This window comes from Orcinus orca, chromosome 8 (assembly GCF_937001465.1).
Source record: "Orcinus orca chromosome 8, mOrcOrc1.1, whole genome shotgun sequence".
Taxonomy (NCBI): Eukaryota; Metazoa; Chordata; class Mammalia; order Artiodactyla; family Delphinidae; genus Orcinus; species Orcinus orca.
In genome coordinates, this window is record NC_064566.1 from 71,503,304 (window position 1) to 71,518,372 (window position 15,069).

Below are 15,069 nucleotides of genomic sequence, written 5' to 3' on the forward strand. Positions count from 1 at the left end.
ATGTAAACAAACAAAAGCCCCCTTTTAATATTATTGCATACAGGTCAGGGACAACAGCATTTACTTTTAAAAATCTAAGGTCAATATGTTTCTTAATTCTCATGGTGTAATGTTTTAATAACGTTTTTATTGCCAGTGAAGTTAACAGTAGGGCACTACTTGCACTTTGTCTGCTATAGGAATTTAGGAAATGTATTTAAAAGACGTTACACTGCCATTTACAACTCACGAAAATTCATTATTATATACCCAACGGAGTATGCTACTCAAAGTATGGGATTTCTTCTCCCTATTAGGCAAATATTTTCTTTATGAAATTCTATGATTTCACAAGAAGATGCCCATTTAATATCACATCCCAGCTTTTGATCTTCAGAACTTGGACTTGTATGTAGTCAGTGGGCACCTACATCTACATTGTCTTTCTATTAGTCCACAGACTAGTTCTGGCTTACTTTTGATGAAATCTCATTTTCATATGATTTAATTTTCAAGCAGAGGGGTGCTTTGCTAAATAAAGTTGACTGGCAATCTGAACATTTTCAAAAGGTTGATTGAACACTGATTTCTATTTTAAAAATGATGCTTTGAGTCTCTTTGGTTAACTTTCCACTTAGCTTTGGAAAAATTTTTTGGAAAAATAATCAATCACAGAGTTTTAGAGTTGGGAAGAAATGTAAAGCTATCTCAACCGCAAGCCCTCATTTTTGAGTGAGGAAATACAGTCACAGAGATATAAAATGGAAATAGCAGATACAACGTTTAAGAATTTGTACTGCCTTTGCAAACACAGAGGAGGAAGAAGCTGAGCCTCTCTCTCTCTTGCGCTCACGTCTACCTTCTCATTTACTCTCAAGGATCCTTCCATGGGTACATACTAGGATTGACTGGATAATTTTAGAATTACATATTTCTTTCTCTTAATTTGTATGCCTTTTATTTATTTTTATTGATGTTGATTTTGTTTACAACCTTCCAGAGTCATTGATCAGGCACTACATAAAATATAAATTTTATTATTGCTCCATTAATAATGCTAATAAAAAGGATAATGTCACCCATCTCTTTTGGCAGAGGGGGAAGGGACAGTGGAACCCCAGCAACATATTTCAACAATGGAGCAAGAAAATTTGATAGAATGGTTTCCCTTGCCTCCTACAAAGGCCCATCTTTCTCTCAACCTCCTTGACTCCCAAGAAGGACTGTGTAAATATGCTCAGTGAGGCTGTGTTTACCTGGCCCTGTGTTCACTCAGCCTGGTCTGCCCAAATGCCACACAGCAGGCCAGGCAAAGGTCCGCCGTGCCTGAGAATTAGGCTGTGTTTCTCCAGTATTTAGTAGTTGCTGTGCATATGGGATCTTAATACAAACTTTCTAAGCGAAGTAAAGAATATTGAAATGGGTCACATCAGCATTTCACTAGTATTAGAAGCTTCCCAGAGAATAAATTTGCCCATCAGAACTTTCTGTGATAGAGCAACAGCATTGTTGGTGACTGAAAGCATGATTTCATACAAGAGAACCACTTCTGAATTTTTTAAACTATTTTTTTAACACATGAAATTACACGCGATACAAAATACTTGTCTTACAAGTTGAAATCTTTACAGTTATGGGTACAGTTACAGTAACGCAAGTAATATTAGTGCATTCACTTAGAGCAGAGTTATTTGTCTTCATTGGGCTTAACACAAAGCCAAGAATGAATTATTTGCTTAAATGACTTTCTAGTCTTTGAATTAAAAAAAAAAAAGAAAATTACTTCTATCTCGTGTATAATGTGTCAGAATGATAAACAATGCCAACAGTTAAGTAGTCTGGTATTTCTGTAAAAGGGAGATTGTATTCCATAGCTTTTAAGTTGTAAATCTTTAAGTTTTGGTTGCATATGTCTATCAAATCGTCATTATCTCAGCTTTCAGGAAAATTACATCATCTTTGGTAATAGGTTGCCAACAAACAGAAACTATAGACTACACCATTTTTTCCAAAGAATCCTGTATTTTAATGAATAGCTGAATAAATAGACATTAATTATGAAATTCACATTAAGATAGAAGAAAATCCAAACATTTTGATTGCTTTATCTCTTAAATTTGATAGCTACTACAAAACATACTATTTATGTTAGGGTAAAAATAAGCTGAATCACAGGAGTGTAACTGGGATGTGCTGGCAGATATATACAGTAACATGGAGGAGCCATAAAATAAAAGTGTTTATATGTACATAACTTTTTCCTTACTTTTTTGCATGGAGAAACACTGTTTTATAAAATGGGAAAACACACAGTAGACCACATGCAACAAGGACCAATACAATGTGCACAGCAGAATAATCAAACAAGACACAACTATGGGTTTAAAAAAGAATTTGGGAGCAGGAAAAAAAAAAAAAGGAAAGTTGAAACCTGGAATGCTTTCTTATTGAGGTTTCAGAATATAAATTTGTCTAACAAGCCTCTTGATAGTTTTCAAAAGTTCCCACTTGACCACCTAGGGTTGAAGTGTAAGAGCTAAAAATAAACCATCATATGATACAAAACTTTGTATATTAGCATACAAAAGGTAACAATTTACTTTTTGTATAAAATATAACCTTTTGATAGTATATTTATTTCACATATGTATAAATATAACCCAAAGAATATGCTTTAAGTATTTCTACCAAAATATTCTTTACAAAAGTTTACAAAACAAGTAATTTATTTATATTTACAACCTAGCACAGAAAAGATTCCGGGCCAGTGATGTTGGTATTGTGTAAAAGAGAGTGCTTCTAGACATTTTAAAGATTGCAAGAGGGCTTTGCAGAACTTTCAAAATGTGTTCTTTTTAGAAAGGTATTTAAAGAGTTATTAAATGATTTCAGTTAAATATCACTTGATAATTGAATACGAGAGTGTATAACTAAAATAGCTGAAGGTAACCTGTGTTCCTCTGTAATGAGGAAAATGATAGAGATATTTTGCATACATCCCAAATCAGCACACATCTTTGCCATTTTGCAGCTGATCTGTTACACAACTCAATAGGAACTCTTTCTTTGATACAGTGCTCAGCCCTGAGGGAGAAAACCTGGATATGAAGGGCCCATCTAGCATGTGGCAATGATTCATCACATCAGGGACAGAAGAATGAGTAGACTGCTATTAATAGATCACATTCTATTTAGCTGTTCACCCAAATAATGTGTCCAAATAAGGCCAGATTATTTTTTGTCTCAATTATGCTTTCCTTCAAACCCTATGAAATAGATTTGTACACACCCGTACCCACCATCCCTGGTCCTGACCTTTTGCTTCTTATCTTCAACCAAAACATGATACCTTCTACTGTCAGCTTTGGTCTCCAAACTTCCTTTTCTTACAAATCAGTCTCTGGTCATCAAAATAAGCAGAGAGGGCCAGGCTCAATTTCACTCAGCTTGGGGACTAACCAGCAGTCATCATCACAGTAAGCAACACCCCAAGTTATTTGTGGTCAAATACATCTCCTTTATAGCAATGCCCAATGTGGTGTTTTCCCTTTTAAGTAGTGAAATCTGATGCAGACACATGTGCACTAACATTTCAGTATGATTAGGATAGGTCGCGACTGAATCTAAGATTCAGAAACTGGATTTGGAAATTGGCTGTGGAAAAAAGTTGGCCATCTCTGTGTTCTTCTTTCATCACTAGACATAGCATCTTGAAGTATAGGATATGTGGGAAAACTGAAAAAGTGAGGGGATGAATCTGGGGAAGAAATTCTATAGTCCACTGGGTGTTCTCTATGTTCTCCAGTTTTCATTTACTTAGGACACTGTTTGGTTACTCCAAACAAATCTGTAACATTTCAATCTACCCTGGAAGTTTTAGGAAACCTAAATGAAAAGACAAAGTGGAGGGATTAAACCACACTTCATATCTGTTAGAGAAAATTAAGGAATTTGTTGCTTGTTGCTTGGAACTAGTACCTCCGCATGACGTGGGGTTTAAACAAGCCAGAAGTTCTATTACTTTTCTTTCAGGGAGAAAAGGAGCTTGGGAAGCCTATTTTACACAACTAATTACACATCAACATCACAGTTCTGTTTGGATAAACTGGATACTGTGTCCTGGGGTGTAGACAGGGAAAAAGTGATCCCAATGTTTTACTTCCAGGTTTGAGATTTAAAACAAGCATTTGGACCAAAATGTTCACCGCTACAGTTACTTTCTGCTTTCCATTTTTAAGCCAAGGTATCTTCATAGAGTCCAACTAAAAGTCAACAGTTTGGCCTTTACAGAGTCCTTGTAAAATACTGCCTTTTAGTGCTTGGAGTTTGTGAATTGTCTCCCTTTTCTTCTTTAGGAGTTGTTCCCCAAGATTTCATCAAGGTTGATGTCTTTCATCCAGTCATCATTACCAGGCTCTGTCTTCAATAAAGAATCAATGAAATCAGCATCACTGTTTAGGGCAGGGCCCATGTTATCAGTCTGTTGGTTGAGAAAGTCAAAAGCTAAGTCATTACCATGGTCAGTTCCTTGAAAAGCCCTGGAACTTTGGTTGGGTGAAGGAAAACTGCCGGCTGTCAGGGATGATGGCTGGCTTATGCTTGTCCTCGACTGACTCAACCCTGTTCCTGACTGGCTCAAATTAGGCAAAATCTGTGTGCTTAGCTGATTGGGTCTGAGATTCAGACTTCTGAGTGGACCCATGTTTTGTCCATTTAACGTCTGGCTCATTTGGTTCATGGGTCTAATTTGCACTGCTGGTGTTAACTGATTAGGGGGAGCCACTGCTCTCTGGGAAAATTGCTGGCTACCTACCGCCTGTTGCAATGACTGGTTTGGAGTATAGGCTGTAGGTGTGCCTGGGGGGAAGCGGACTCCTGTAGATTTCAGCGCTTCCTGCTGTTTGGTTGTTGCTTCTTGAGAGGCCCAGTTTGGTGCCGTTGTGTTGGATGTGATCATTACGTTCGACGTTCTCTGTGCTGGCATGCTTGCCATACTATGGGTTAAGTTTGGTCTTAATTGTTGCGAATTGCCAACAGATCCAGCTCCAAAAGTGGCCACATTATTATTATTATTACTGGGCCCTAAAGTGGGTGGCCGGGGCATCAGAGGGTTGTTTTGATTTGCTATCAATTGGTTTGGGTTTCTGTGTTGGGTCAACTGATTCATTCCTGAAGTGACGCTGTATGTTCCAGGTTGATTGCAAGGCAGATTCCCATACATCCCTATGTTCTGAACTGCTGTGGATAAGGATGGCATTCTTGTCCCATGAGAAGTAGACATGAGGCTGGAATTTGGAGTTAAAATGGTGTGTGTTGAAACTGGGTTTGCCAAAGCCTGGTTAGAGTTTAAACTCACTGTTGATGAGCCACCTGAGAAAAAGAAGATAATTATATTAGTTCATAACAGTAGGTTATCTCTTCTCTTATAGCGATTTATACGATAGCTTATCAGCTCTGAGACTGCCTTTGGGTGTAAGAACAAATAAAGAGAAATAATCATCATAGCATATTATATAAAAGGAATAAGACAGCTTTTGGGGGGAAGTATCACCCTAAGTTACCCCTTGGTCAAGAGTTTACACATTATAGAAAGAAGACTGAAATAGAATGGTTCTATTGTTTAGGCTTTATTCTTCTGGAATCATTGAGGGGAAGTGATAGTCAATCTTCCATTTTGAATTAGCTTTACTCTGTTTCAAGACCAAAGACTACAACTTTGATTATCCAACTGTCATGAAATCCATGCTATTGGTCATCCCTGGGTCCAAATTAGAACATGTGGATGAACCCTATGCATGGCTACTAGATTAACGGTCCAAATCTACGGCCTTGAAAATCATGTCCAATTTTCATCCGCATCCCCACTCAAGAAGCTGCCATAAGACAGGTAAATTCCCATCTCTTCAAACATCTGGAATTCAGTGTAATCCATGCTCCAGTGATTACTTCCATACAGAAAGCACTCTGCTCTAGGAGGATTAGTTATTATCGCACTGTTATCCACACATCATGAACTACTTTCGCTCACGCCATTTCCTTCTCATATGATGCCCTTCTTACCTCACCAAGCCCTATCTTTTCTTCAAAGTCTCAGGCCAAGGTCCAAGTTCCTTCATCAAGCTTTCCCTGATATTCCAGCCTCCTCTCTCAAGCTGCATTTGCTCTTTCAAGTTTTCATTTAGCATTTAGCTTCTGTATTGGGAAATACAGGGAGCCTCAAAGTGCCAGCTAGTTATGTTGATACCTGTAAATAAGTGATTGAATGTGGGACCACTCAATCACAGTCTGCTGAATGAGGTTCCACCTATCGGATAGTGATTAACTGACACATTGAAATCTTCCTGGCTTGAGGAGGTTAAAATCATCATGGCAAGACATCTTGAGAGGCAAAAATGGAATGCCAGAAAGATAAATAAAAGCGCCTGCTGGATGATAAGTTCCATGAGAGAAAGATTTTTTGCCTGTTTTTTTCACTGTCATATTCTCCAAGTTCAGTGGATGGTGCAAAGTAGGTATTCAATTGATATTTATTGAATGAATGAACGAGTGAATGAGAGATTGAGGCAAAGATATAACTTGGAGAAAGATACTCTTTTAAAGTACTCTCCCAGCAGAGAGGCAGGGAGGCACAGAGAATCAGAGATACTGAGAAACAGAGAACTAGACACACATATGAGTATCAGAATGGCAGTATGTAAAGAGAGCATGGTTGCAATTATAACCCTAGCATATCCCCTACTGCTTGAGGATAGCTAGCGTGGTACACACCTTGAAAGATTGAAGGCCTTGCTATTTGTTTTAAAATATGTCCCCACTAAGCTACATCCCCCTTGAAGGCAGAAACAGTCTCTTTATCTCCTTGTATCTCCAGGTTTAGCACAAGGCCCTGACTGTGTAGGGCAGTGTTTGATGAAGAGGGATCAGAGTCAGATAGGAGAAACTTGGACAATAACTCAGAGTGCACAGACTGCTAATGAGATTAAGCAATATCAAGCTTGGTATCTGAAGGTTTCATGAGAAGAGAATTTCCATTATGGAAATGCTATGGAAAAAATTTCGAGGCTTTAAAAATCACTGCCTCTAGGGACTTCCCTGGTGGCACAGTGGTTAAGAATCTACCTGCCAGTGCAGAGGGCTGGAATCTACCTGGTCCGGGAAGATCCCACATGTCACGGAGCAACTAAGCCCGTGCACCACAGCTACTGAGCCTGCGCTCTAGAGCCCACGAGCCACAACTACTGAGCCTGCGTGCCACAAATACTGAAGCCTGCATGCCTACGGCCCATGCTCTGCAACAGGAGAAGCCACCGCAATGAGAAGCCTGCGTACCGCAACAAAGAGCAGCCCCCCTTGCCGCAACTAGAGAAAGCCCATGCGCAGCAACGAACACCCAAGGCAGCCAAAAATAAAAATAAATAAATAAATTTATAATAAAAAAAAATCACTCCCTCTAGGTGCCCCCTATTTTAACAATATGCCTTGAGAAGTTTTATGAGGAGAGCTGTATTTTTAAACAACTAGAATAGGGAGAATTTCCATAAAGATAAAAAAATATTAATCACAGTTAATATTTAGAAGCTCTTAATTTGTGGTAGAAATTGTTCTAGGTGTTTTTCATACATCATTTTAATTTATTTTTTATTTTATTTATTTATTGTTTTGCTGTACGCGAGCTTCTCACCGTTGTGGCCTCTCCCGTTGCGGAGCACAGGCTCCAGACGCGCAGGCTCAGTGGCCATGGCTCATGGGCCCAGCCGCTCCGCGGCATGTGGGATCCTCCCGGACCGGGGCACGAACCCGTGTCCCCTGCATCGGCAGGCGGACTCTCAACCACTGCGCCACCAGGGAAGCCCCATACATCATTTTTAATATTAACATCTGGGCAAGGTGATTATTATAGTACTGAGATTGAAATAAAAAATGATAAAAGAGTTTGTGTTGTGCTTGTTTATTTCTTCTCAGAAGGCACGTGAATTACAGTGCTCTAGAGTGGTGATTCTTACCCATCTGGGGGTTAGCAGCTGGTTGCTAAGGTCACCTCCCTCAGGAAAATGCCCATATGCACTATGGAAGAGACTTCTAGGTCCCTCCCAAATACCCAACCTCCCTGTCTTCTTTAGAAACAGAGCCTTGATTTTGCAGCAATGTGCCCAGCTGAAAAACCACATTTGCCAAACATCCTTGCTGATGGGGGGTCCATATGAATAAATTCTGGCTAAAGGCAGAAGTTACTAGGTGATGGACTTCCCTGGTGGCACAGTGGTTAAGAATCCACCTGCCAAGGCAGGGGACACGGGTTCGATCCCTGGTCCGGGAAGATCCCACATGTTGCGGAGCAACTAAGCCCGTGTGCCACAACTACTGAGCCTATGCTCTAGAGCCCACAGGCCACAATTACTGAGTCCACGTGCTGCAACTACTGAAGCCCGTGTGCCTAGAGCCCGTGCTCTGCAACAGGAGAAGCCACCACAAGGAGAAGCCTGTGCACCACAACGAAGAGTAGCCCCTGCTCACCACAACTAGAGAAAGTCTGTGTGCAGCAACGAAGCCCCAATGCAGCCAAAATTAACAAATAAATTAATTAATTAAAAAACAAAAAGAAGTTACTAGATGAGTGTCCAAAAAAACCTACTTTAGAAAGGGAATCTGACTCATTTGGGAGGCCATTTTACCTTTTCCTGTCTTTCACCTTTCTATCTGGAATATGGATATGAAGACTGGTGATGTGGTGGCCACAAGGCAACCCTTAGGATGGAAGCTATATGGTCAAGAAGGTGGGGTAGAAAGACAAAAGAAGCCTGGATCCCTGATAACATGGTAGAGCCACCAAACCAGCCTTAGACTTCTATCCTTGGGAATCTTTTATATGAATGGGAAAAGAAAAGCACAAACATTCACCTTGAATTTGATATAATATTTCAGACGGCTCTTAGCTTCCCCCAAAGCCACAGATAGGCCATGATATAAGAAGCCATGTTCCAAATAATACCCATATTGTCTTTCAACCTCCTTGAGGACAGACTCAGAGAATCCTGCTTTTGCCCTGAAGCAAAGCAATCTTAGAGAGTGGAATATATATATCCCGTTCCTAATTTTAGTGGAAAGAGGCAATCTGGTGCATTTGAAAATGTTTAAATAAATGAGAACAACATATTGATTACTACACTTAACAGGACCAGAAAATATTAATAAACAGAAATATTCACAGCCCCTCCTTCTTTAGAGAATCTCCTTTATGGCCTTAAGCAGAGAGAACTTAGGAAAATAGAGGACAAGCTTAGTTTACATGACAAGCTGCAGAGAGTTCTGGGCAGAAAGGCTCAAACAGATGTTGACTAGGGGAAGGCAGGGGTAGCAAAAGTTATGTTTAAAAGAGGTTCTTTTGGAGTTCAGAGAGTGGAAGGGAGGGATTTTAGGGGTAGCGTCTGCCACCTAGGCTATATTGATACCCATTAAGAAGTTTTGCTTTATTTTTTGGGTTTTTTGTTTGTTTGTTTTTTTTAACATCTTTATTGGAGTATAATTGCTTTACAGTGGTGTGTTAGTTTCTGCCGTATAACAAAGTGAATCAGCTATACGTATACATAGATCCCCACATCCCCTCCCTCTTGCGTCTCCCTCGATCCCTCCATATCCCACCCCTCTAGGTGTTCACAAAGCACTGAGCTGATCTCCCTGTGCTATGCGGCTGCTTCCCACTAGCTACCTATTTTACATTTGGTAGTGTATATATGTCCATGCCACTCTCTCACTTCGTCCCAGCTTACCCTTCCCCCTCCCCCATGTCCTCAAGTTTTTGACCCACCTCCTAGAGAAATGGAAATAAAACAAAAATAAACAAATGGGACCTAATGAAACTTCAAAGCTTTTGCACAGGAAGGGAAACCATAAACAAGACGAAAAGGCAACCCTCATAATGGGAGAAAATATTTGCAAACGAAGCAACTGACAAAGGATTAATCTCCAAAATATACAAGCAGCTCATGCAGCTCAATATCAAAAACAACCAACCAATCCAAAAATGGGTAGAAGACCTAAATAGACATTTCTCCAAAGAAGATATACGGATTGCAAACAAACACATGAAAGGATGCTCAACATCACTAATCATTAGAGAAATGCAAATTAATGATACAATGAGGTATCACCTCACACAGGTCAGAATGGCTATCATCAAAAAATCTACAAACAATAAATGCTGGAGAGGGTGTGGAGAAAAGGGAACCCTCTTGCTTTATATTTTAAATGCAATCCACCTTTGGTATTTTTGAAAGACTTCCTAAAGACTTAATTTGCTTTTCAATTATTTTTTGGTGATAGGGCTACTTGTCTTAGGGAGATGAGCCCAAAGGTGGAGATGAAAAGATTGGGCACTATGTAAGTTACAAATGTGACTATGAGGGAGAAATGTCTGCTTACCTTACACTATCTGGGTCAAGATATGCTGTTGGGAGGAGAATGGTTGAACTTAGCAGTTAGAAAATATTTATGCTTTTTTGACTCTCACAGGTAGTCCTGAGAGCAGTGAAATATGTGAATAAGGAACAAAAATAAGCAAGAAAAACTGATGAGTAGACTAAAATAAATTCCAGTTTGGTCTTGATCTGAAAGTTAAATGGGAGCTAGAGAAGGAGTCTAAGAAAGATGTTACAATTAAATATGAGATGGGGGAAGGAGGAAATACTAACAACTGAACAGTTTTCTTCTTTGCACAGTTATGATTTTTATTAATTTTTAAGAACACTTACCAGAATACTGAGCTGTTGGCTGCATGTTGCCCACATTTCTTCTTTGGTCTTTATAATCTGGGGGTGGCCTTGTCAAATGTCTGTTTATCTGATCTTGTGGAGCAATTTTCTCCTTGAAAACACAAATGAAAACATATTAAACAGCATTGTTACTTTCTCAGTTGTAAAAATGTATAGATTCATAAAAGTAAGAATATAAGAAAAATTTTGCAGTCATAGTTGCGAATCATGGATCTTACTTAGTTTTTATTCATGATTTGCAGTCATAGTGGTGAATCATGGACCTTATTTAGAGACAGAACTTTTCAATTTCAATTTCCTGCATGAAAGTGTAATTTCTACCTCTCCTCGACATTCAACATGTGTTTTGGGTCTTGTAACATACTCTCATTTTCTTTATTTTGCAATTAGCTTTCAGCGAGGACAAAATTTCTATGAATTCTGAGATGAGGATTTCTAGTTTTGTTTTGTAGCACACCTGATATACTTTGGTACCTATATATAATTTTGGTCCTACCAAGTGTGTAAGGTGTAGGAATAAGATTGCCAGATAAAGTGCAGGACACTCAGGCATTCTATGTTTTTATTTGCTAAATCTGGCAACCTGAGATTGGAGGAGATAACTTATCAGATACTGATATAGGCATTCTGTGCCTATTACCTATTTTTTTCCCCCTCATAAACAACCATCGAAAGTAAGTATGGTTATTCCCACCTAAAAGATAAGGAAATGGAAGCTTCCTTAGGTTAAGTAACTTGCCCAAGATCCACAGTGGTAGAACCAAAACCAAATCCTGAGTCAAAAACTTAGGCTTTCCGGCCACACAATGCAAGGGCCTCTTGCTGCTTCGTTTCTCTGCACCCCATTCTCAGAGCCCAGAAATTTCCCAGTCTCCCTTCTTTTCTTCCTTCTGGAATCAGCCACCTTTAGATCTTTAGAATAGGTGAGTTTGGGGGCTAACAGAGGAAACAGGGGCATTCTTTTTATAGTGTCAGTGTCCTCAGCCAAAGACCACCAGGAATGTAGAGGGAAGAACAAATCTGACTCCATATTAGATCGGGCCCTTTTCCTGTGCTTACTCCTCTGGCTCTGCACCTTTTATAAAAGAATGTTGCCTACAGCCTGAAATATACAGGATAGCCTATTCTCAGGGCTCTGACCTTTACGAGTCCATTCATATAGAGATAGAAAGTTACAGAACAGAGAATAACATTTGTCTTGTTGGAGGTTTACGGGAACATCTGACTTGACCTACATGGATAGCTGCAAAAACAAAGGATTCTGACGCCAAGAAGTTTACAACAGCTAACAATTCCCCTCCCTCACCTTCCTTTAAAAGTCCTTTGCTGAAACCCTTCAAGGAGTTTGGGGTTTTTTGGGCACAAGCCACCCATCTCCTTGCAGTAAACCTTTCTCTGCTCCAAACTCTGACGTTTGGGTTTGTTTGGCCTCGCTGTGTGTAGGGCACATGAATTTGCATTCAGTAACAGGAACATACCTGTTGGGTTTATCACTCACTGGAGCCAGGAAGAAGGCACATCACGGGGGACCACAGGGTGTCTCAGCAGGAGCGTATTAGAAAGAATCTATTATAGGATCTGGGCTTTGACTGGGTGATTTAGGGAGGGTCTAAGGAAGCGAGGATTTGTTCTAGGTTGTAAGCTGTCAGAAAGTGAGGTTGATTCTATGACTGAGTAAAGAATTATTTGTCACGCATTTAGCAAAAGAGGGAAATTTTTCCTATTTTGTGAGTTGCACAGTGACCTTGTTTATGTCTGTTTTTAGACAAAATTATGAAGTGGCCTTCTTTTGTCTCATTTTATCATGGTCTCAGAGCAATCCTGTCTGAGCTTAGTGTTCTGTAAAATTGTTTACGTCCAACAGAGAACAAAATAGCTTGGCTGTGAGTGTTGTATCAGTTCTGGACATCAGGAGATTCTTTTTTTGTTTCTCAGTATGGATCAGGAAGGTTTTAGAATGGCTTCACTGAAACTTTGCATGAACCCCAAAGCAACCCCCTTTTTTGAAGATAAAAATAATTGGCATAGGTATACAGAGAACAATATAATTATAGAAAAGTCAATAAATAGAAAAGAAAACCTTGTAACAGATGGGTTAATTAGATGGAAGCCAAATGTGGGCTGCCCAATTTAAAACCCACTTAAACCATGTATTTCTCAGTTTCCCAACAAATTCCAAACCTTCTAAGTAGAATAAATCTACTATAAAGGAAAAAAAGTGGCTTTAAAACAACAACAAACCAAATTCAAATTCTTGTTTCTAAGGAAAAAGACTTGAAAGACTCACAGGGATTTGGGGGCATCAAGTAATTCATATAAAACACAATTTTGATGAGCTAAGTGTAAATGAATCAGAAGCATATGGATTACATTTCTTTTAAATATGGGTTTACAAATTAAGGGAAAAAGTGGTTGGTGAAACTCTTTCTGGTTTTGCCCAAACCCTAAATGTTTAAGAAACAGCTTGAGATGTTCCATGAACCCAAATGTGGCAATATGCAACCATTCCTGCTGTAAACTATTGTGCAAGCTGACAGTTTTGATTTTTATGCCAACATGGGACTTTCTGAAATCTTCTCTTTTTCAAAAGCATCTATCATATTTTCTTATGCAATGAGGTGTTTCTGTTGTTTCTATTGTAGAAAACAGAATTCACGCATGTGTGTGAGTGATAATCAGGCCCTTGCTGCTCCATGAAAGACTAGATTTCAAATCTGGGTTTATTTTTACATACGTTCAATCTACTTATTGACTTTTTATTCTCCTGAGGGGTTATTTAGGTTGTTCAAAGTGTTAACATACACAGCTCTGGAAACTTGAGTTTCTTAAAGTACTTGTTCACAAATGAGTTAGAGTTAATGGCCTTGCGCATGGACAAGAACTGCCATGCTGTCACTTTGTGCTGAGGGGCAGCAAAGACCAGACTTCAACACTGAATGGAGACTGCTGCATTTGCCAGAGAAGGACATCCCCATTCTACACAAGTGTAAACTCACAGGCCATCCCTGAGGTTGCTTCTGTGCAACATGAAATTTAACTTCACAACTAATGTCTCATGATAACCCAATATCTTGGACCCAAAAAGCTAATATAGAAATAATCTTCTGTTGCCCACATCTGTTCTGCTTCAGTTTCGCTATCTCAAAATGTAAAATATGGATAATTTTAGGACCTTTCTCATACTCCTATTGTAAGGATTAATCCTTTACCGTAAAAGCGCAGCATGGTGCTTGGCACATAGTAGGTGCACAAAACGTGCTGGTAATTATGATGTCCATCGTAACAAGTACTACTCATCTCTCTTCTTTGTGCTTCATTGGTGGGAAAATAATAGAAAGTACGGGATAATACACTTTCATGAGAAAATGTCTCAATTTAGGAGCCTGTGTGGCCTTGCCAACTGACTGTAAATGACTACAAAACATATGCTAATGTAAAGTGGCATCAAAGACTGTTTCTTCCTGGATATGCTAAAAAGCACAGGCACCCTCAATGTCCGCCAAACAAAAAGAAATGTGAATGGTTTATAAAAATCACAAAAACAGCAGCCTCATTCTCATTCATCTCTCACAGCTTAGCTACTGCCCTTTGCACCTGTCCCAGCGGTGACTCAACTGGGACTCCATGGGAGTTAGGACAGTGCCAGTATAGGACCCTCATGGAATGTTTCCTCGCCTTTTAATGAGAGCTGAAAATCCAGAAATTCAACCTCTGCCTGTTACAAGTCAACAAATTAGTAGTGTTGATGGGAATGATGGAAGTGTACCCAGTAAGCCAATCTTAGATTGTATGTTTTTCTCTTCTACTGCCCTTGTTTCTTAGCTATTTTGTTTATGAAGATCATAAAAAGGGAGGGAGTGGGTAGGAGGAAATGGAGATTTCAAAACTATGACTTATAGTAGAAATTAGTTGTGTCACTTAGCAATCCAGTCAGTGGTTCCCCTACAACTTAGGACAACATTCAAGGTCACCTATAAGTTTATTTCTCACTATTCCTTGTTCAAGATCAAATAAGTTTATTTCTCATTATTTCTTCTCGCATGCTCTGGATTCCAAACTTAATTCCATTTGTCATTCCTTATAAAACATAAAGGATTGTTATGATTTGTACTTTTCACTATGCATTAAATATTTCATCATACAATCTCAGACTAACCAACTGATACACACCCAGGCTATACCTTTCGGTCTCTGGCCCACTCTCCAGCTAGAATGGTGGACCACTCTATCCATCAGAATCCTACAGTCCTTCAAAGTCAAAGTCAAATTTTATCTCTTCTGGGAGACTATCCTCAATCTCTCCAAGCTGGATTTTATCTTT

General features: G+C 39.3%; 1 protein-coding gene across 1 annotated transcript in view; it reads right to left on the bottom strand.

Moving 5' to 3' along the window:
- Nucleotides 1-1,364: 1,364 nt before the first annotated feature.
- MAML2 (mastermind like transcriptional coactivator 2) overlaps nt 1,365-15,069 on the bottom strand; it is a 361,930-nt gene continuing 348,225 nt past the window's right edge. Inside the window, exons 4-5 of the mRNA XM_004265453.4 lie at nt 10,728-10,839; nt 1,365-5,349 (exon numbers count right to left, since the gene is read on the bottom strand). Coding sequence (XP_004265501.1) covers nt 4,331-5,349; nt 10,728-10,839 — 1,131 coding nt within the window. The 3' untranslated portion in view covers nt 1,365-4,330. The remainder of the gene's footprint in view (nt 5,350-10,727; nt 10,840-15,069) is intronic.